The sequence below is a fragment of the Aquarana catesbeiana genome, linkage group LG05 (genome assembly GCF_042186555.1).
Source record: "Aquarana catesbeiana isolate 2022-GZ linkage group LG05, ASM4218655v1, whole genome shotgun sequence".
NCBI classification, from domain to species: Eukaryota; Metazoa; Chordata; class Amphibia; order Anura; family Ranidae; genus Aquarana; species Aquarana catesbeiana.
This window is the reverse complement of record NC_133328.1, coordinates 57,345,592-57,366,675: the sequence shown is the minus strand read 5'-3', so window position 1 is coordinate 57,366,675 and position 21,084 is coordinate 57,345,592. Positions and strand designations below refer to the sequence as shown.

The window sequence follows — 21,084 nt, the reverse complement described above, 5'->3', positions numbered from 1 at the left end:
GTTTTACACACTGACCCACTTTGCAGTAAAAAACCCCAATCATTTTGAATAGACTGCCATGCACCACAATACAGGTTGCAACACTCCTGCAGCCCACCACAACACAAATAATTCACACCTGTGAGTGGTGGTGCATTGAAGGTGTGTTGGGGTGCCTTTCAGAATTAATGGCACTGGGAAGTTACTTATGACTTACAACTGGCTGTCAGGTTGCATGCTATCGTGCAGTGCAGTAACGTTTGGTAAACCACCTACTTTAAAGCACCACACATTACTTTAAAGCATCTTGTTTCTTTCTTATGCCTTTTTGTGTACTTTTTTCTATATTTGCAGACCAAGATGTACAGCAAAAGTCAGTAATAGGGTTTGGAACAAATAAATAAGGGTGCAGTCACAGCTCCTTGTCTAGATACGGTGCAGGAGTGTTCTTCAGACAAAGCTGCTTGATGTGCCTTTGCCACAATTTCCACAGGGAGTAATGATTACATGTGTAAATCAACAAAATTGCTTGTAAAACATGTGAAAAGTGCCTAAAACATGTCTGAAGCACACTACCCTGAAATTGTATCATGTGAAAAATACAAGTGTATAAATGTAGTCTTATGTTGCCAGGGATACTTACAATGGTTACCTTTTATTCACATAGCTTAAACCTGGATTCACACTATTTCTGGGTGATAATGTGCATTACCGGACATGTTACGCCAAAGCGTCAGGGCCATCTTTAATATTGATTGGACCCTGGGCAAACATTTTCTTGGGCCCCTCCCCCCATGTCATTTTGCTTTCCACCTACTCCAAGTCATACAATAAATAGCAGTTAGACTCAAAATTAGTTTACTGAATCAGATCAGGCAGCTAACGCGACTGGTTGCCAGAGGTTACATTGTATCATTACCGCTCACTGACTGGCTGCTAGAGGTTATAGCACACATTATGGCTCACTGAATATTTGCTAGAGGTTACAGCACATGACTTCTGCTTGCTGATTGTTTGCTAGAGATTACTGTACATCAATACTGCTCACCGATTGGTTGCTAGAGGTTACTGGGCATTCTTACCACTCAATGATTGGTTACAAGAGGTTAGTACACATCATTACTAATAATAATAATACATTTTATTTATAATGCACTTTACATCAAAAGACCTCAAAGTGCTACAGGTTAAAAAGAGCAGTTTATACAATCAAATGAACATCTAAAAAGAATAAAAAGCTTTACTAAAAAGAAATGTCTTAAGACCTTTTTTAAAACAGTAAGTGGATTGGGGGGCCCTCAAGGTGTCAGGTAGGGCATTCCACAGGCGCGGGACAGCTGCAAAAAAGCCATGTCTCCCATTTTCTTCAACCTAGTTCTAGGTATTTAAAGAAGGTTTGAGTGAGTGGAGCGGAGGGAACGTGATGTGTTTTGTAATTTGAGAAGTTAAAATTATTGCTCACGGATTGGTTGCTAGAGATTACTGTACATCAATACCACTCAATGATTGGTTGCAAGAGGTTAGTGCACATCATTACTGCTCACTGATTGGTTGCTAAAGGTTACAGCACATTATCTCCTCACTGCTTGCACACCATGGACTTCGGGAGGTGAGGGGACCCATTAATAGACAGAAAACTCCTAGGGATCCTAGGACTCCTGGAATCAGTGGCAATGCTGGGGGAGGGGGGGGATGTGATCAGTGGCAATACTGGGGGGTTGATGGGATCAGTGGCAGTGTTGGGGGGATGGAATTAGTTAGGAGGCAGTACACTGTGGAAAATTCTGAATCAGTAGAGCAAAGCTGGAAATCTTTGGCAAGTATATAGTGGGGGATTCTACACTGACCACCCATGTGAGGGGGAATTTGCACTGACCACCAATGTGAGGGGGAATTTGCACTGAACACCATGTAATGGCGGATTTTACACCACCCACCAATATAAAGATGGATTTCTACACTTACAACATTGTAATAGGAACATTTACACCAACCACCAGTGTAAGGGGGGATATACAATGACCTCAATGTAAGGAGGGATTTACACTGACCACCAATGTAATGAAGAATTTACACTGACCACAAGTGTAAGGGGGACCTTCACACTTACCACTAGTGTGAATGAAAGGATTGTACACCAAGCCCCAATGTAATGAGACAATTAACACTGACCACCAATGTAAGCAGAAATTTACACTGACCACCCATTTAAGGGGATCTTCACGCTGGCCACTAGTGTTAATGAAAGGATTGTACACCAAGCCCCAATGTAATGAAACGATTTACACTGACCAACAATGTAACTGAGACATTTAGCCTGTCGGGAACGCATGCAAACTCGCGTTCCTGGCACCACAGAAACGTGCTGTCCTTTAGCAGATATACAGCAGTGGCATTAATTGTTAATGACACCCTCACACATCTGCTGAGATGTGCGTATTCATATGCACCAAAATTCAGGGTGCTGTGGCACCATGTTATTTTGAAAAAGGGTTACATCTCCTATTTGCTTACCTTTGCAGAACAGGCTGATGTTAGCCTTAATGACCACAGTTTTAGGCAGGACTTTCAAGCATGCCCCTTTACCCCCCCCCAGTGGTCATCATTCAGCAGAAGTGATGCAGGATATGACCTCAGGGGGCATGATACACATATGAATGCCGCCTCTATTTACATATCATTGCAGCTGGTATGCCGCTATTTACATATCAATGCAGGGTATTTACATGTAAACACAGGGTCTGCAGGTGAGCCATCTGTACATGGCATTAGTAACAGAACTTCACACTGAGATATCGAGACACAGCACAGGACTAAAACTTCAAGGGACAAGAGAATTTAGACTGGGATAGTTGGCAAGTATGAGACAGCTGCTTTGGGCCCCAAAACAATGATGGGGCCCAGGGCAGCTGTCCCTTTTGCCCTGCCTTAAAGGCAGCCCTGCAAAGCATAGCAACATGCAATGGGGTTGATTTACTAAAGGCAAATAAGCTGTGCACTTTGCAAGTGCAGCTGCTCCAGAGCTTAGTAAATGAGCAGAAGCTATGCTGACTTCCATTATCCAATCATGTGCAAGCAAAAATGCTGTTTTTTAATTTTCATTGCACATGATTGGGTACGCTTTGCAAAGTTAAGCTTTACCTCATTTACTAAGCTCTGGAGAAACTGCACTTGCAGTTTGCAAAGTGCACAGTCTATTTACCTTTAGTAAATCAACCCCATTATGTGTGTTAATGTGCTACAGTGCAATTAATTCTGAGTGGAAGCCCACCACAACATTTGGTAAAGCATAGTTGTGCATTGTGTTGCTAAAAATGGCACATGTGCATTCTAGTGCTTTGGGCATCCCACTCCAATGAATAGGCTGTTTTAACACAACATGCAACAATATGCACATTAACCCACCAGAATGTGAACATGTGAATGGGCCCTCAAACTGGTCTAGCATCCCTGTTAGTTTTATAGTTATTGTCTCAACTGTCAATTTTTCTCTCTACCTTTGTCTGCAGGCAAACATGAACAAAAATGTAGATTAAAGTATGGAAACTAAAAAGGAATAAATACATTTAGGCTGGGTTCACGGTGGGTCCCTGTTCACTATTTTATGTCCGATTTCAGTCCGAATTTTTGGCTGAATTCGGACCTGAAACAGACCAGAAGATGCACAGAACTTTTCGCTCTGGAGCCGCTCCAGAGATGTGTGAAACGGCTCCATTGAGAGCCAGTCACAGTCTTCTGACATGCGAATTGGATGCGTGAAAATTGCATCCAATTCGCAATAGTGTGAACCCAGCCTAAAATGTATAAACCTCATCGAGAGCCTCAAATTTTTTCACAATAGAGGTCCTTTAAATAGCTAAACCAACAGTATGGAGAAGGAGCTGAAAGGTTTCTAAAAGTACTTTTAGGATCCTATGAAGCATTTCAGTGCACCAGGGGAGTCCTCAAGACCAGACCTACTGCTTACATATTGTAGGCACCACCTCCAATGTCTCTGCACTAAGCCACAGCTCTATGGAGTTAAGCCTTACTAACATATTTGAACATTCCTCTACAAGAGACTCTATTGGCTGCAAAGCCTCTAGTATTGGGTTTCTGGTATAGGCTCTAATATAAGGTGGAATTTAGCTTTAGCAGAGTTGACATCTACAGTGCATGGACAGTGCAACAAGATCAGGGCCTCACCAGGCCTACTTTTGACTGTTTGGAGAATTTCTATATTACTTTCAGACACATTTAATATCTGTAAATCCATATTGTTACATACCTAATATTGGAAACCAGTATTACTTTGAACATTATGGAAAATGTGAGGTCAGTCCCTTCTGCGTCTTCCAAGAATAGAGATCTGCCATTGCACATTCGCAGCACCATACAATACACAGGCTTGTACAGGAACTGCCATGTTTCACTTGCTGCCAGCATCAAGATTGCTTATCTGACATTAGGCTTCAAATAAAGTAAGCCACAGTGGGCAAGCGTCTGTTTATTCAGAGGCTATGGGAGGGGGTGCTAAACACAAAAGTAGGTTTCAGTGTTTCTCAGTTTTGCTTGGACTTAAAACCCTTTCCCTGCCTGGGCTGTTTTTGTGCTTTTTTGCACAAATGTTTGTAGCACCCTGAGGTTTAGTCAGGAAGCTCCTCACAAATTTACTTGCCAAGAGATCTATTGATTTCTCCCTAAGTTTGGACTTGTTGCACTTTTCTCTTCTACCACTAGGTGGCTGGGTAGTTGGTGGCAAGGATGAGCTCAGGCGTGTTCGCACAGCCCACGTGCAGAGCCCGCCAGGAAGTCGGCACTGTGCTGCATTAATCACAGGCGTTGAGACATTTCCCGATCTCTGCAGCCGTGCATCGGGACAATGTCTCACTGCCTGTGATTAGCGCAGCACAGTGCCAACTTCCTGGCAGGCTCTGTACGTGGTGCGAACACACCGGAGCTCATCCTTACTTGGTGGTACTAGATATGAGAAGGGCAAGCCAAGGTCAGGTTATGAGTATATGGGGTATCTCAGCCAATGGGCAGGGGTTTTCTTGAATCACTTGGCCTGCTGGGAGAATCTATATATTTGGGTGAGGTCAGGTGATCTATGTTCTGTGCCACCTGGACAGCTGTGTGGACGTGTGTTGTACGCCCCGGGCTGCTAGGTCGGAGATTGGGCCTATCCTGGGGGCATCTGGCTGCTAGGCTGCGTGAGGGCCTATCCAGAAGTAAGAGGGCAGCGCAAGGTTGGGACTGCGGCTTGCAGTCCAACCAAAAGTGACGGTTCTGCCGGCCGGAGAACCTGTCAGTCAGAGGTAGAAGGGAAGCTGTTCGCTACAAAGGGACTAACGACTTTTACCAGGGACCACAGTGAGTAACTGAAGAAAGTACCGGAACCATATTCTCACCAAACGGGCACCACGTAGAATCGAGAAACTTCAGGCGGTGATCAAGTTAGGGACCCATCCCGCAGAGGAGACGCTTGCAGAGCAGCCTTGTGAGGCAAGCCATGGACCTCGCCGGTTAGCAGGGGTGAAACTTGAGAAGTATCTGGAGTGCCAAGCTAGGGACCCAGCAGAGAAGCAGGGGTGATGCTTGAGGGAGATACCACTGCAACCTTGGAGGAGCTCAAGGGATTCACAGTCAGTAAATCAGAGGGTCTAATGAGAGACCGGGAGCTCAGTGATGAAGAACTACAAGAGGCAGTTGTAGTGGAGCTGAAAGAACTGTTACGTTTGAGTTAGGAACTGTTAAAGGACTGTTACCATAGGAGACAGCGTTCCTGCACGTGCAGATGTGGCACCTTGCTGGGGCCTTTCCCTGCACGGCTATCTTCCTATTTAAGTCTTGGAGTCTGTCAATTGAATCTATAACTACTTAAGGGTATCCTGGCCCTAACCCTCTTTCCCCCAAAAATACAAAAAGGACTGTCAAAAGAAATAAAACCTCTTCTACATCCAAGAAGTGTCTGGCGCACAATGACTTTCACCATCTTTGCACCCACTATGCCTCACAACCCACTACATATTGAAGGCTGTCATCTATCTTTGGCCTTGGAGGTCCTCATTAGACTGGACAAGACCGGAGACCTTGCTACATGTTAAAAAAATAATTTTAGGCCTGAAGGTTAATTAAAACCCCCAAACTTTATATATTTTCTGAAAGCAGGCACCCTGCAGAATAAAATGCTGCTAGTTCCAATTTTTTATGTCACATGATATTTACGTAACAGTTTATCAAGCTTATCAGTTTATCAAGTGCAAATTTCAAGTAAAATATGCACTAGTCCATTTTTGTGCACATAAACACAATATGTTATCAAATTTTTTTATATAATATAAAATATGAGGCTGCATCGAGTAAATAGATACCAAACATGTCAAGTTTTAAAATTGAAGGAGCCTGCCAAACAACATAAATTTTGTACACTATATTTTCCATAGGTGACACTTTAAAAGCTCCTATAGGTCATCACTTTAGAGTTACCCATAAATAATAGGGTTGGAATTATTATTCTTAATCCATTGTGCGCGTTGATATGTAATATGTGTAGCACAAGCAACATTTTTGCATATAGGTGCCCCTGTTGGGTGTTTTCACATGTGTGTGTGTGTGTAAGGAGGGGGAGGCTCAAAATTAAAATTGAGGGGGGGGGGTCTTAGCACTCGGGTGCAACTTTTTTTTTGTCACTATTTTTTTCATTAAAACTTTATTTATATAACATAAGGGACAAACATAAGGAATCCCTTATGTGATATACATACTTTGTGACAGGTTCTCTTTAATGAGACATCAGGGGTCTTTTGAGCCTTTGATGTCTTACCTGCCTGCCACTGAAGCTAATGGTCTGCAGATCACTACAGCGAGGGAAAGTAACAACAAGTGATGTCACTTCCAGGTTATTTACAGCTAGGGGAGATCAGCAAACGAATGTTCACTGGTCTCACTTCCCTCAAGCAGCACTTGCCATGTGGGTCCCAGGCCCGCAGGTGGGACAGCTGAGCCTTGGAAGCATGGTGGGGGGGAAGTTGCATGAGGGGTGGGGTGCACACTTGGGGAGGTCATAGGCAGGCATAGTTGGGCACTCTTGATAATAGCCTGTGAAAGCTGTTTTAGTTCTATTAAGCCCCGCAGCATGGAAAGATTACGGCAAGGGGGAAGGGGATTTTGGAGTAGAAAGATTTCTGCTACATAAGAGCACAGCAGCACCACAATGGATAAATGTCCCTTGTGCATATTTATTTTTTTTTTTTTATTTAACTTAGGCTTTAAAAGAAAGGGTTAGACCCAGGAAAGCTTGTCTTGAAAATGTATTTGTCAGTGTAAAAAAATAAAAATAAATCATGGATGGTACTTAACACAGTTTGTCTCAGAAACCCTTTTAAATATTAACTTACTGTGTGCTGCCATGATCCCACACACCATGACTGCGTTTCTGCGAACTGTTTTATCTTCATGAGAGATGAGCTTAGATAATGATTCTACCGCGCCGAGTCCTAGAAGTGTTACTTTATTTTCATCTCCTGCAGGAACAGGATTTAATAATTTAGTGTTATCGAAAGGAAATTACAGCTTGTTACAGGATCAATAAAATTAAGTTGGGTGACCTGTAGAAAGTGAGGTAGTAAGCAACATCATTATAGATCTATGTTGATGATCGTTATAAATGTCAACATGAAACAGTTTTGCTGCCAATATCACAACAACTTGCAATTTGGCATTAATGCAATTTTTACAGATTGTGGCTATAGTATGATACATGCTTGTTTTAACATCTGCACAGCTAGGCAATGAATGTTTAGTTTATTATTAAAATGGAACTATAGTCTCCTATAAAAATAAAATAAAAATGTGCAGCAGCACGTAACTGTAAGTGCATCTGCAATTATAGTTTTTCTCTTTGTCCCCCTCTCAAGTATTAAGAATATCTGATGATGCTGTCAGTGAAGTGTACTTCATCTAGCTTCTTGTGATGGGGTGACAATGCTGCTGCACCGCTTCTGAATTCAGATCAGTGTTGTCACTTAAAGTAAACAGCTGGCCTTTCTTTAAATCTGCAAGCAGGGGCGGACTGACAACTCATGGGGCCCCCGGGCAATAGGAGATTATGGGGCCCCCGGGCAATAGGAGATTATGGGGCCCCCAAGCAATAGGAGAAGATTACGGGGCCCCCAGGCAATAGGAGATTATGGGGCCACACAGTATACACACACACACATACAGTATACACACACAGACACACACAATATACACACACAGAATACACACACTGAAAGGGTACTGGAGAGGCGGGGCAGCTATAATCTTGGGATTTAAAAAAAAACACAGATTTTTACATACTGTCCCTGGTTTTATTGAGCCTGGCAACCCTGATGGGGCCCCTTAGTGGCATGGGGCCCTCGGGCAGTGGCCGAGTGCTCGAATGGTCAGTCTGCCCCTGCCTGCAAGGCAATGTCATAATGTTCAAGTATGCATCGCATACTAGCACATTATGTGAAACTTACCTTGAAACGAAGCCCTCCAGCAGGGCGCTGTCACCGCTGAAGGCACTTCCATCTTCACCCGGTCTTACTTCTGGGTTCGTGGACTCTGGCTGTGTGAGTGGCTGGAGCCGCAATGACGTCTCTCCCAAGCATGCACGTGAGACCCGCCCTTTACGGCACAGGACTCTGAAGGAGTTTCAGAGCGCATACGCAGTTGACGTCACCGGCTTCATCTACAGTAAATATCTCCTAAACAGCGTATTACTATCTCAAAAAGGCCCTTATATTGCTCCGAGCCACCTCCACATCTTAAAATTCTTTTTTTTTGGCTGTCGTGATCCAACTTCCTTACCTCATTGCTTCTTTGTCAAATATTTCCTACCTCATAGCTTCTGGGCTCTAACTAGCTAGATGAGATCAGCAAACGGGCGTTTGTTGGTCTCCCTCCCCTGTACATGGCGACACACACCATTTGGGTCCCAGGCCCTCAGGTGGGATATAAGAATCTTGGAAATATGGCAAGTATGGCGCCCAATCTGGGGGTCTGTGGAAGCGATCTGGTGACTGTCATTCTGAAAATCTACATTCGGCTTGCAACATTTACACACATTTTCCAACACTTATGATTTCATGATTTCTCCTCAAAGAAAACTAACCTTTCTGTGCAAACTTATACAAGGCATCACAGGCTTTTCTGAGAATTTCTTCTTCTGGAGACTGCAGCATCAACACAGCTGTTTCAGCCTTCTTACTTTCAATTGCTAATGGATCAAACTGGAAGGAGAGAGCATGAAAAGTAAACAGGGGTACTATTCTTTAACAAGTCAACACAAAAGACATTATTATTTTATAGCTGGAACATACTAGGAAGCAGTTATAAGATAAAAGTACTTGTAGGACCCCAATCATAAAGCAGTAGCGTTGACTTCCGACAGTACTGGGCTTAATAAATGTGTTCTGATTGATTACAGACCCCGAAGCAAGCAGGCCAATATTCATAGCATTGAATGGAAAAAAAACAGGGGGCAAGAGAGTACAGTCACATGACCTGTCAAAGTTTTTTGACAGGACACTCATCCAATCACGGAGTTCTCTCTGCAGTGTTAAGCAGAGAGAAGAAAATTAATTGGCAACCGTAGGCTCACTATTGAGAAAACACTGCAGGGTCCATGGAATAACACTATCCGCTCTGCAGCATAAATAGGCCTTAATGCACTTATCCTTTCACAATCTTCTCCAGTAGTTTGATCATAGTTTATACAGTACTTACCTGTAATCCCGCTCCTACAAGATTTTTTCTGTGCATTTTTTCCTGGCGCAACGCAACCTTTTGTCTGCAGATATCAAAGTTGTGCACATTGGACTCCATTAATTTCAGACCAGGGCCTCTATGCAGCCTTTCGGTCCAGTGAGGAACTGAAGTCTGCAACTTGTATTTGCAAGTAGCACTATGCAGAATTCTGAACAGTTTGGGAGAAAGGCTGTACAGCATCAGGGAGAAGAATATCTCTTAAAAGTGGTGTCTGTATAAACTGATCACCAAACTGCTGGGGCAAGAGAGGATAGAGCAGTAAAGGACAAGTGCATTAAGAGTAGGGATGGGCCGAACACCCTCCGATTTGTACCAGAACATGCAAACAGGCAAAAAGTTTTAGCGAACATGCGAACCCTATTAAAGTCTATGGGACACGAACATGAAAAATCAAAAGTGCTAATTTTAAAGGCTTATATGGAAGTTATTGCCATTAAAAGTGTATGGGGACCTGGGTACTGCCCCAGAGGACATGTATCAATGCAAAAAAAAGTTTTAAAATTACTGTTTTTTCAGGAGCAGTGATTTTAATAATGCTTAAAGTGAAACAGTAAAAATTAAAAATTCCTTTAAATATCATGCATGTGGGGTCCCCTTAGTCTGCCTGTAAAGTGGCGCATCTATGCAATGTGTAGAACAGTGCCACAACAAAATTACATTTCCAAAGGAAAAAATTGCTTGTGGCTGTAATGTATTGACGACTCCCGGCAATATAGATGAAAAATCAAGGAAATAATCCGTGTGGGTCCCCCGCCCCCCCTCAGTCCATACCAGGCCCTTTGGGTCTAGTATGGTTTTTAGGGGGAAATCCACACCAAAATTTTAAAAAAACATAGGTGTGGGTCCCCCCCCCCCCAAAATCCATACCAGACCATTATCCTGTTATCCAAGCATGCAGTCTGGAAGACAGACTGCAGAGCGTCCCCCCCTTCTAAACCATACCAGGCCACATGCCCTCAACATGGGGAGGGTGCTTTGGGATCCCCCCCCAAAGCACCCTGTTCCCATGTTGATAGGGACAAGAGCCTCTTCCTGACAAATCTGGCCATTGGTTGTTGGGGTCTGCAGGTGGGGGGCCACAGATCCCGGCCCTACGTGAATGGGTATCGGGTATATTGTACCCCTTCCTATTCACCAAAAAAAGTTTCAAAAAGTAAAAACCACAATAGACAGTTTTTGACAATTCCTTTATTAAAAAAAAAAAAAGTGTCCCGCAATGTACATCCATTGTCAATCACGACGCTGACGGACCCGAAAAATAGAAAAAAAAAAACTCCGCCTCCATGGAAGGCCTTCCGGCAAGTGCATGGTTCTCACAGCAGATCGCGCTGTGATTGGCCAAAGCATGCAGGTCAGGTGCACGCTTTGGCCAATCAGCAGCCGTCAATGCACTGCGATATCGCAGTGCATTTTGGGGCGCTCAAATTTGCTACGAACACATCATATGTTCGGTTTGTTTGCGAATAAACGAACACCCGATGTTCGAGTCGAACTTACTTTCGGTTCGAACATTGGGACCATCCCTAATTAAGAGTGTATAGACCATTTGCAGAATTCTAGCTTATTTTATTGTATGGTCTAAAAACTGCCACAATGTAACTAGAATCTGTAATGCACCATATTGCATACTGAACAATATTCATTGTTTGAAATTTGTGCATTTCAATTTTATGAATCTGGTGACAAACTTACAACATCTTTCGGCAGTGGTTCAACTTCTTTCTTAACTTTTTTTCCCATTCTACAAAAAAAATATAAGACAGTCAATTATGGTGCTAAAATATACTGTGACAAATTAGCTATCTATACAGCCCAAATCCAGACAAAAAAAATCTGTAAAACTAAAAACATAAAAGTGGAGCTATGGGGCAGCACAATGGATCAGTGGTCATTTCTCCTGACTTGCAGCACTGGGGTCCTCAATCTGAATCCCAACCAGAACACTATCTGCATGGAGGTTACATGTTCTCTCTGTTGCTTGTGTGGGTTTCCTCTGGCTCTGGGTACTCCAGTTTCCTTCCATACTCCAAAAACATGCATAACTGGCTTCTGTCTAAATGTATCTAAACTATTTAAAATAGAACTAAACCCTCCTATCCTTTGCAGCCAAAGAAACTGGCACCTTAGCCTCTGTTTGATCTTCAGTTGCCATTGTGCTGCATAAGTGATCACTTATGACTAGGGTTGCCACCTAACCGGGATTCACCCGGACAGTTCGGGTTTGGAATCATGTCTCCGGGTTTCAGACTGCCTGAAACCCGGACACATTATTCAGACTGGACTATGGCTTCCCAGCAGGTTTGCTGGCTGAAGTTGTCTAAGCTGAGAGTGTCTGTTACACTCTCTTTCATGCTGCCCACAGCCAGCACTAACACCCCCCCCCCCCCCAAACACACACACAGATGGGAGAGGAGAGAGGGCCCGATCTGCACCTCTTCCTCCTGCCCCTACCCCTTTGTGTCTGCCCACACTACTTAGAAAAGGAAAGTGCGGTCTGGAAATTTGAAGTTCAGCAGCCTCAGATACATCTGAGTGAGAGGTGCTGACTGCCAAGGGGTGAGTGAGCTCACCATCCATCTCTGTCTGTGACTGAAGTCTCCCCTTCCTATTCACCAGCTCACCATCCATCTCTGTCTGTGACTGAAGTCTCCCCCCTCTCTCTCCTGCCTCTGAGTGAGTACACTAAGTTAAATCAGGGTTCTCAGAGCGCCCCTTACATCACAGTTCCCTTTTACACCAGAGGCCACAGTGTTCCCCCTTCAGAGTCCTCTCCGTACATCAGATTTCTCAGTGTTCCCCCTTAAGTCAGGGTTCCCAGAGCATCTCTTATGTTAGAGTCCCCAGAGTTCTCCCTTACATCAGAGTCTGCAGAGTCCCCCCTTACACTGAAATGGAACTCTGCGAGTTCAGATGTAAAAGGGGAACTCTGTGGAGTCTGATGTAAAGGGGGAACTCTTGTTATTAACTTCATATGATTAGAAATGTTATTTAATAGCAAAATATATGTATAGTTTATACTACAAAAATACATTTCTGTGCACCACTAAAGTGTTCGGGTTTGACTTGAAGAAAAGGTGGCAATTAGGGTAAATTTTAGACATGTGCAATTCGTTTTAGTTGCGAATTCGTTTCTTAACGAATTAAGACAAATGTGTTAATTTGGAAATGTCAGAATTTTCGAATTTTTCTGAATATTCGGAAATTCGAAAATTCGAAAATCCGAAATTCGGAAATCCAAAAATAATAACCTAACTATTACCAACTATTAAATTATAGGTATTGGAATTTCCTTTCAAATTTGGCTTATAGTGAACGTAACGAATACGAATTTATCCGAAGTTACGAATTATCCGTAATAACGAATGCAATATCTAAACGAATGGAACGTAATGAATTAATAATAATAAATAACAATAATAATAATAAAAACGTATTATTATTTATTATTATTTTGTTCCGTTCCATTTGTTTAGATGCAGCATTCTTTATTTCGGATAATTCCTAACTTCAGATAAATTTGTATTCGTTACGTTCACTAACAGCCAAATTTGAAAGGAAATTCCAATACCTATAATTTAATAGTTAGTTATTATTAGTTAATTAGTTAGTTATTATTTCAAATTTTTGGGATTTTCGTTCTTTTTTTCAAATTTTCTTTCTTATTTTCAGATCTTTTGAATTTCCGAATTCCGAATTTCCAAATTTTCAAATTTTAGAATTTACAAATTTCTGAATTCCGAATTTTAGAATTTACGAATTCTGAATTTTCCAATTTCCGAATTTCTGAATTACGAATTTTCAAATTTCCAAATTTTTGAATTCACAAATTTTTTAATTCACAAATTCTGAATTTACGAATTTTTCGAATTTCCAACAAAAAACGAATGAAACGAAAGCGTACAAATTCTTCGGCAGTGCACGTCTAGTACATTTCACCAGTGGAAACACAGAGCAATAAATAGAATTGTGGGGAAAGGTTAGAACTTCTGTGAGCTTTTTTTTTCTTTGTGCCCCTGTTGGGTAGTTCTTCTTTCAATACCCTTCAGTTTGGCTGGAGCTGCCTTTTAACATTTCATCCCCACTGTCACTCTTGTAGTTACAGAAGAATACATCTTGCATGCTTCAATATTAAAGTATTCTGCATTCCACTTCTTTTAAGGATGACCAAACATCCTGTCCCCACATAATTGCCCGTACACAGTGTCATTGTGATTTTTAGGTCTGCTGTTTATCATTTACATGGGACAAAATAATATGTCTCACCTTTCAAGATGATGAATGATAGTCCTGATACAAAACCGTGGCTATGGAGCATTTACATGGTTTTACATGCGAACAGCCAATTATGTTGGTGACAATGACAAGCCGGAGCAGCGGCTGGAGAAGACGCAGGGAATTCTGTCTGACAGTGACATACACAGGGAAGATTGGGGCCATGTGGGAATATAACAATAAACTAATATTTCATTGCTGGATGACAAAATGAAGACTATTTTACAAGCTTTACAACTATTAAGCTTACAGTGGATCCATGCTGTAATAACCCTGACTGTCACGATCCTTTACGGTATATGTAAACCGTTGCAATGAACTTCTCTTGTTTTCGCCCTTTTGGTCGGTTTACTATACTGTACAATTAAAAGATTATTATTTTTTTTGGTATATCTATTTGATTAGTGAAAATAAATATCCGTTGATCCTGCCAATCTTGTGAGATGATAAGGTTATGTGTTCCCTGCCTCTGCTGACTGTTATCAGTTACATTGTCCCCAGCTCTCTCTGTGTACTACAGACCACCTTCCCCACATTGACTCTACCAGAAATCCAGTTAACTTGTAGCTTCCTGTAGTGAGCTGAAAACAGAGTATCTCTGCTTCACTGATATAACCCTGATGTTTTATCAGCCCTGCCTAGTTCTCCTCTGTGGACTGCGGACCAAATCCCCTTATGGTATGGAGATAAAGAGAGGAGGGGGTGTTTAGTAGTTCTAACAATCTTCATGTCCTAGACTGACAACACAGCTCCTCTATAAATACAATACTGTGAGGGAGCCTTGTCACCCTAATGCCCTGTACACACGGTCGGATTTTCCGGCGGAAAATGTTCGATGGGAGCTTGTTGTCGGAAATTCCGACTGTGTGTAGGCTCCATCGGACATTTTCTATCGGAATTTCCGACACACAAAATTTGAGATCTGGACCTCAATTCTTAGAAGGACAGAGAGGGCAATCTGTAACCAAGACCTGAAGCGCCGAACAGTATGTTGTCTACCGAAATGGATATGTGAGAACCAGTGCGCAAAACCACAATATGAGTAAAGGATTAGTAAAACTGACGGTAAAATACCCGATGGAGAGCCGCTCACATAGATAGGTTCACTCAGTTCCCCAAAAAACAACTAAAAAGTAAAAATATGTGGCGCTATTCCATCAATCAGTAACAGTACAAAGTGTGGTAAAGTGGGCAGAGTATAATCCACCTCGTGTGGTAATATGCCAAGCAAACGTGAATAATGGCCACGGATTGATGCCACCATACAAAAATGGATCAAAATAAAAGCGGATGCACTTCTGCGATAAGAAAAATAAACTATAAAATATATATAAGCAATTAAATAGAAAGTGCCACAGTGCTAGATGAGATAAACAATCACCCCTCAATAGGTGAAAGAAAAATCTGCAGATATGGACAAATGACTTCCCAAGTGAATGCTCACAACCAAAATTCATATATAAAGTGAAAGCAATTAGATGTAAAGTGACTCAGTGCTTAATGAAATATAACTGTGAATAAGAAAAATTACCTTCCCAAATAAATTGCTCACAACCAAAATTCATACACAAGTGATGCCGGTGACTCAAAATTAATCGCTAAACATAAATAATAATAAATAATGACGCTGATACATAATAAATAAAGTCACTTCTTCTAAGTGAGCTAAAAAATGTATCTAGGCAGTGATAAAGTGACATATAGTGCAGTATAAAATATTAAGATCAGCACCAAATGTGTGCATAGATTGCAAAATAGTGTATAATAACGACCAAATTGAATAGTAAAATCATGCCATAAAATACAATAATACAGTAATGAAATAGTCAATGATAATAGGACAGCTAATCCCACAAAAGAGATGCTGTCCCAGATAGTGACAATAGTGCAATAATGTCCATACAAAAGTGCGGTAGTGATGAGTGATTTCCACAAAGAGTCTTTAGACACAGTGCAAAAAAATGTGCAGTGACTGATAATTTTTCTTCTATGCACGTTCTAGTGCATCTCCCAGGTGTTTCCCCCAGCCTCTCACCTCCAACAGCGGCCCCCAATGGGCCTAGTAGGGCGGGTGGATAATTCTAGGAGAGGATGTATTTCCTGCAGCGTGTCTTTCAAACATCCAGTAGGTCTGTCTCTCTGCAACTCATCCCACAGCTCTCAGCACTCTCAGCGGTCCCAGCAGTTTTTAAGAGCAAAGAAAAGATCTCATGGTGTAGTATTTAAAAGCCCATTTATTAAAAAAACATAGTAACTTACATTGAGATAAACAGCAAACAGTAGATGTGAGGGAAGCTTCCGGGTTCGGCCGTCCATTTTTTTGCACTGTGTCTAAAGACTCTTTGTGGAAATCACTCATCACTACCGCACTTTTGTATGGACATTATTGCACTATTGTCACTATCTGGGACAGCATCTCTTTTGTGGGATTAGCTGTCCTATTATCATTGACTATTTCATTACTGTATTATTGTATTTTATGGCATGATTTTACTATTCAATTTGGTCGTTATTATACACTATTTTGCAATCTATGCACACATTTGGTGCTGATCTTAATATTTTATACTGCACTATATGTCACTTTATCACTGCCTAGATACATTTTTTAGCTCACTTAGAAGAAGTGACTTTATTTATTATGTATCAGCGTCATTATTTATTATTATTTATGTTTAGCGATTAATTTTGAGTCACCGGCATCACTTGTGTATGAATTTTGGTTGTGAGCAATTTATTTGGGAAGGTAATTTTTCTTATTCACAGTTATATTTCATTAAGCACTGAGTCACTTTACATCTAATTGCTTTCACTTTATATATGAATTTTGGTTGTGAGCATTCACTTGGGAAGTCATTTGTCCATATCTGCAGATTTTTCTTTCACCTATTGAGGGGTGATTGTTTATCTCATCTAGCACTGTGGCACTTTCTATTTAATTGCTTATATATATTTTATACTTTATTTTTCTTATCGCAGAAGTGCATCCGCTTTTATTTTGATCCATTTTTGTATGGTGGCATCAATCCGTGGCCATTATTCACGTTTGCTTGGCATGTTGTCTACCGGGCGCTCGGGTTCGGCACATCACGGATCTTGTGGGCAGATTACTGGGAGGGGCTGGGGAAGACCCGGCTGTCATGGTGCACGTTGGCACCAATGACAAAGTCAGAGGCAGATGGAGTGTCCTAAAGAACGATTTTAGGGACTTAGGAACTAAATTGAGGAAAAGGACCTCCAAGGTAGTTTTCTCAGGAATACTACCGGTACATCGAGCCACACCAGAGAGGCAGAGGGAGATTAGGGAAGTAAACAAGTGGCTGAAGAGCTGGTGTAGTAAGGAGGGGTTTGGGTTCCTGGAGGACTGGGCCGACTTCTCAGTCGGTAACCGGTACTATAGAAGGGACGGACTGCACCTAAATGAGGAGGGTGCAGATCTGCTGGGAATGAAGATGGCCAAAAAGTTAGAGGGGTTTTTAAACTAGGCGATGGGGGGGAGGGTCCAGAGACAGTGATAGCCAGCGCGGAAGATATTCCAGAGGGTAGTATTGGGGGCATTAGTGGTAGGTTAACCAAAGCACAAAAACACAAGGTGAGTATAGTAGCAAGTCCAAGTTGCAATCTTGAAACACCCAATACGAGGACAATATGCGACCGGTCTAAACTATGTGGCATGTTCACCAATGCCAGGAGCCTGGCGGACAAGATGGGTGAACTAGAGATACTGTTGTACAAGGAGGATTTGGATTTTGTGGGAATTTCAGAGACCTGGTTCAACAGCTCTCATGATTGGCTGGCAAACATTCAAGGGTATACCCTATACCGCAAGGATAGAGAGGGTAAAAAAGGGGGAGGGGTATGCCTATATATCAAGAATAATGTACAAGTGAATGTGAGAGATGACATCACTGAGGGGGCTAGGGAGGAGGTGGAATCTTTATGGGTAGAGCTCCAAAGGGATGAAGCTAAAGGGAAAATAATACTGGGAGTATGCTATAGGCCCCCTAACCTGAGGGAGGAAGTGGAGATGGATCTCCTATCACAAATTGGATTAGCAGCAAGGATGGGAAGTGTTATCATAATGGGGGATTTTAATTATCCAGACATAGACTGGGCGGAGGGAACCGTGCATTTATTTAAGGCTCGCCAGTTCCTTAGTGTCTTGCAGGACAATTTTATGGGTCAGATGGTAGACGCACCAACTAGAAATAAAACATTACTAGATCTACTGATTACCAACAATACAGACCTGATAACAGATGTGGAAATACGGGGCAATTTAGGTAACAGCGATCACAGGTCAATTAGTTTCAGTATAAATCACACAAATAGGAGACATGAAGGGAACACAAAGACACTGAATTTCAAAAGAGCCAACTTCCCTAAACTACAAACCTTGCTAAAAGGCATAAATTGGGATAAAATATTAGGAACAAAGAATACGGAGGAGAGATGGGTTTGCTTTAAGAGCATATTAAATAAGGGCATTAGCCAATGTATTCCACTGGGTAATAAATTTAAAAGAGCGAACAAACATCCTGGATGGCTTAACTCCAATGTAAAAATGCATATAAAAGCAAAGGAGAAGGCCTTCAAAAAATACAAGGTTGAGGGATCATCCACAGCATTCAGAATTTATAAAGAATGCAATAAGAAATGTAAGGGTGCAATTAGGATGGCTAAGATAGAACATGAAAGACACATAGCGGAGGAGAGCAAAAAAAATCCCAAGAAATTCTTTAAGTATGTAAACAGTAAAAAAGGGAGGACAGACCATATTGGCCCCATAAAGAATGAGGAAGGACATCTGGTTACAAAGGATGGGGAGATGGCAAAGGTATTGAATTTATTCTTCTCCTCAGTCTTCATGAGTGACTCAGGGGGCTTCAGTAACCAAAACTGCAGTGTTTATCCTCATGACACAACACAGGAAGCACCTACATGGTTAACAGAGGACGGAATTAAAATTAGACTTGAGAAACTTAACATTAATAAATCACCGGGACCAGATGGCTTGCATCCGAGGGTACTTAGGGAACTCAGTCAGGTGATTGCCAGACCGTTGTTCCTAATTTTTACAGACAGTCTATTGACTGGAATGGTACCAGCTGATTGGAGAAAAGCCAATGTAGCACCAATATTTAAAAAGGGCCCAAAAAACATCCCTGGGAATTACAGACCAGTTAGCCTAACATCAATAGTATGTAAACTCTTGGAGGGGATGATAAGGGACTATATACAAGATTTTAGTAATAAGAATGATATCATTAGCAGTAATCAGCATGGATTCATGAAGAATCGTTCTTGCCAAACCAATCTATTAACCTTCTATGAGGAGGTGAGTTGCCATCTAGATAAAGGAAGGCCCGTAGACGTGGTGTATCTGGATTTTGCAAAAGCATTTGACACAGTTCCCCATAAACGTTTACTGTACAAAATAAGGTGCGTTGGCATGGACCATAGGGTGAGTACATGGATTGAAAACTGGCTACAAGGGCGTGTTCAGAGGGTGGTGATAAATGGGGAGTACTCAGAATGGTCAGGGGTGGGTAGTGGGGTTCCCCAGGGTTCTGTGCTGGGACCAATCCTATTTAATGTGTTCATAAACGACCTGGAGGATGGGATAAACAGTTCAATCTCTGTATTTGCAGACGATACTAAGCTAAGCAGGGCAATAACTTCTCCGCAGGATGTGGAAATCTTGCAAAAAGACCTGAACAAATTAATGGGGTGGGCGACTACATGGCAAATGAGGTTCAATGTAGAAAAATGTAAAATAATGCATTTGGGTGGCAAAAATATGAATGCAATCTATACACTGGGGGGAGAACCTCTGGGGGAATCTAGGATGGAAAAGGACCTTGGGGTCCTAGTAGATGATAGGCTTAGCAATGGCATGCAATGCCAAGCTGCTGCTAATAAAGCAAACAGAATATTGGCATGCATTAAAAGGGGGATCAACTGCAGGGATAAAACGATAATTCTCCCGCTCTACAAGACTCTGGTCCGCCCGCACCTGGAGTATGCTGTCCAGTTCTGGGCACCAGTCCTCAGGAGGGAAGTACTGGAAATGGAGCGAGTACAAAGAAGGGCAACAAAGCTAATAAAGGGTCTGGAGGATCTTAGTTATGAGGAAAGGTTGCAAGCACTGAACTTATTCTCTCTGGAGAAGAGACGCTTGAGAGGGGATATGATTTCAATTTACAAATACTGTACTGGTGACCCCACAATAGGGATAAAACTTTTTCGCAGAAGAGAGTTTAATAAGACTCGTGGCCACTCATTACAATTAGAAGAAAAGAGGTTTAACCTTAAACTACGTAGAGGGTTCTTTACTGTAAGAGCGGCAAGGATGTGGAATTCCCTTCCACAGGCGGTGGTCTCAGCGGGGAGCATTGATAGCTTCAAGAAACTATTAGATAATCACCTGAATGACCGCAATATACAGGGATATGTAATGTAATACTGACACATAATCACACACATAGGTTGGACTTGATGGACTTGTGTCTTTTTTCAACCTCACCTACTATGTAACTATGACCTCAAATTTTCCAACAACAAAATCCCTTGTCAGAAATTCCGATCGTGTGTTCCGACGCACAAAATTCCACACATGCTCGGAATCAAACAGAAGAGCCGCACTGGCTATTGAACTTCATTCTTCTTGGCTCGTCTTATGTGTTGTACATCACCGCGTTCTTGGCGATCTGAATTTCCGACAAGATTTGTGTGACCGTGTGTATGCAAAACAGCTTTGAGCCAACATCCGTCGGAAAAAAAACATAGATTTTGTTGTCAGAAAATCCTATCGTGTGTACAGGGCATTAGACAGGAAGTGTATTACTAGCTGGATAACCATGTAATAAAGGAGAAAAGGGCTAAAAAGGAAAACTAACAAAGCTACCACATCTAAGGACTGGTAAACTGTGATATAGTTATTGTTTGTTCTTGGGTTTTAGATACACTTTAACCACACCAACCCACGTACATATACTGCGGGGCGGCGGCTCCTACAGGCAAAATCCCATACCTGTACATAATCGCCTCTGCCAG

General features: G+C 41.9%; 1 protein-coding gene across 2 annotated transcripts in view; it reads right to left on the bottom strand.

The window, feature by feature from the left end:
* The window catches only part of ARMC3 (armadillo repeat containing 3), a 127,964-nt gene that overhangs the window by 94,033 nt on the left and 12,847 nt on the right, over window positions 1-21,084 (bottom strand). For both annotated transcript variants that reach the window (XM_073629765.1, XM_073629766.1), the window contains 3 exons: window positions 11,449-11,497; window positions 9,101-9,218; window positions 7,359-7,484 (listed from right to left, as the gene is read on the bottom strand). In XM_073629765.1, coding sequence (XP_073485866.1) covers window positions 7,359-7,484; window positions 9,101-9,218; window positions 11,449-11,496 — 292 coding nt within the window. In that variant the 5' untranslated portion in view covers window position 11,497. The remainder of the gene's footprint in view (window positions 1-7,358; window positions 7,485-9,100; window positions 9,219-11,448; window positions 11,498-21,084) is intronic.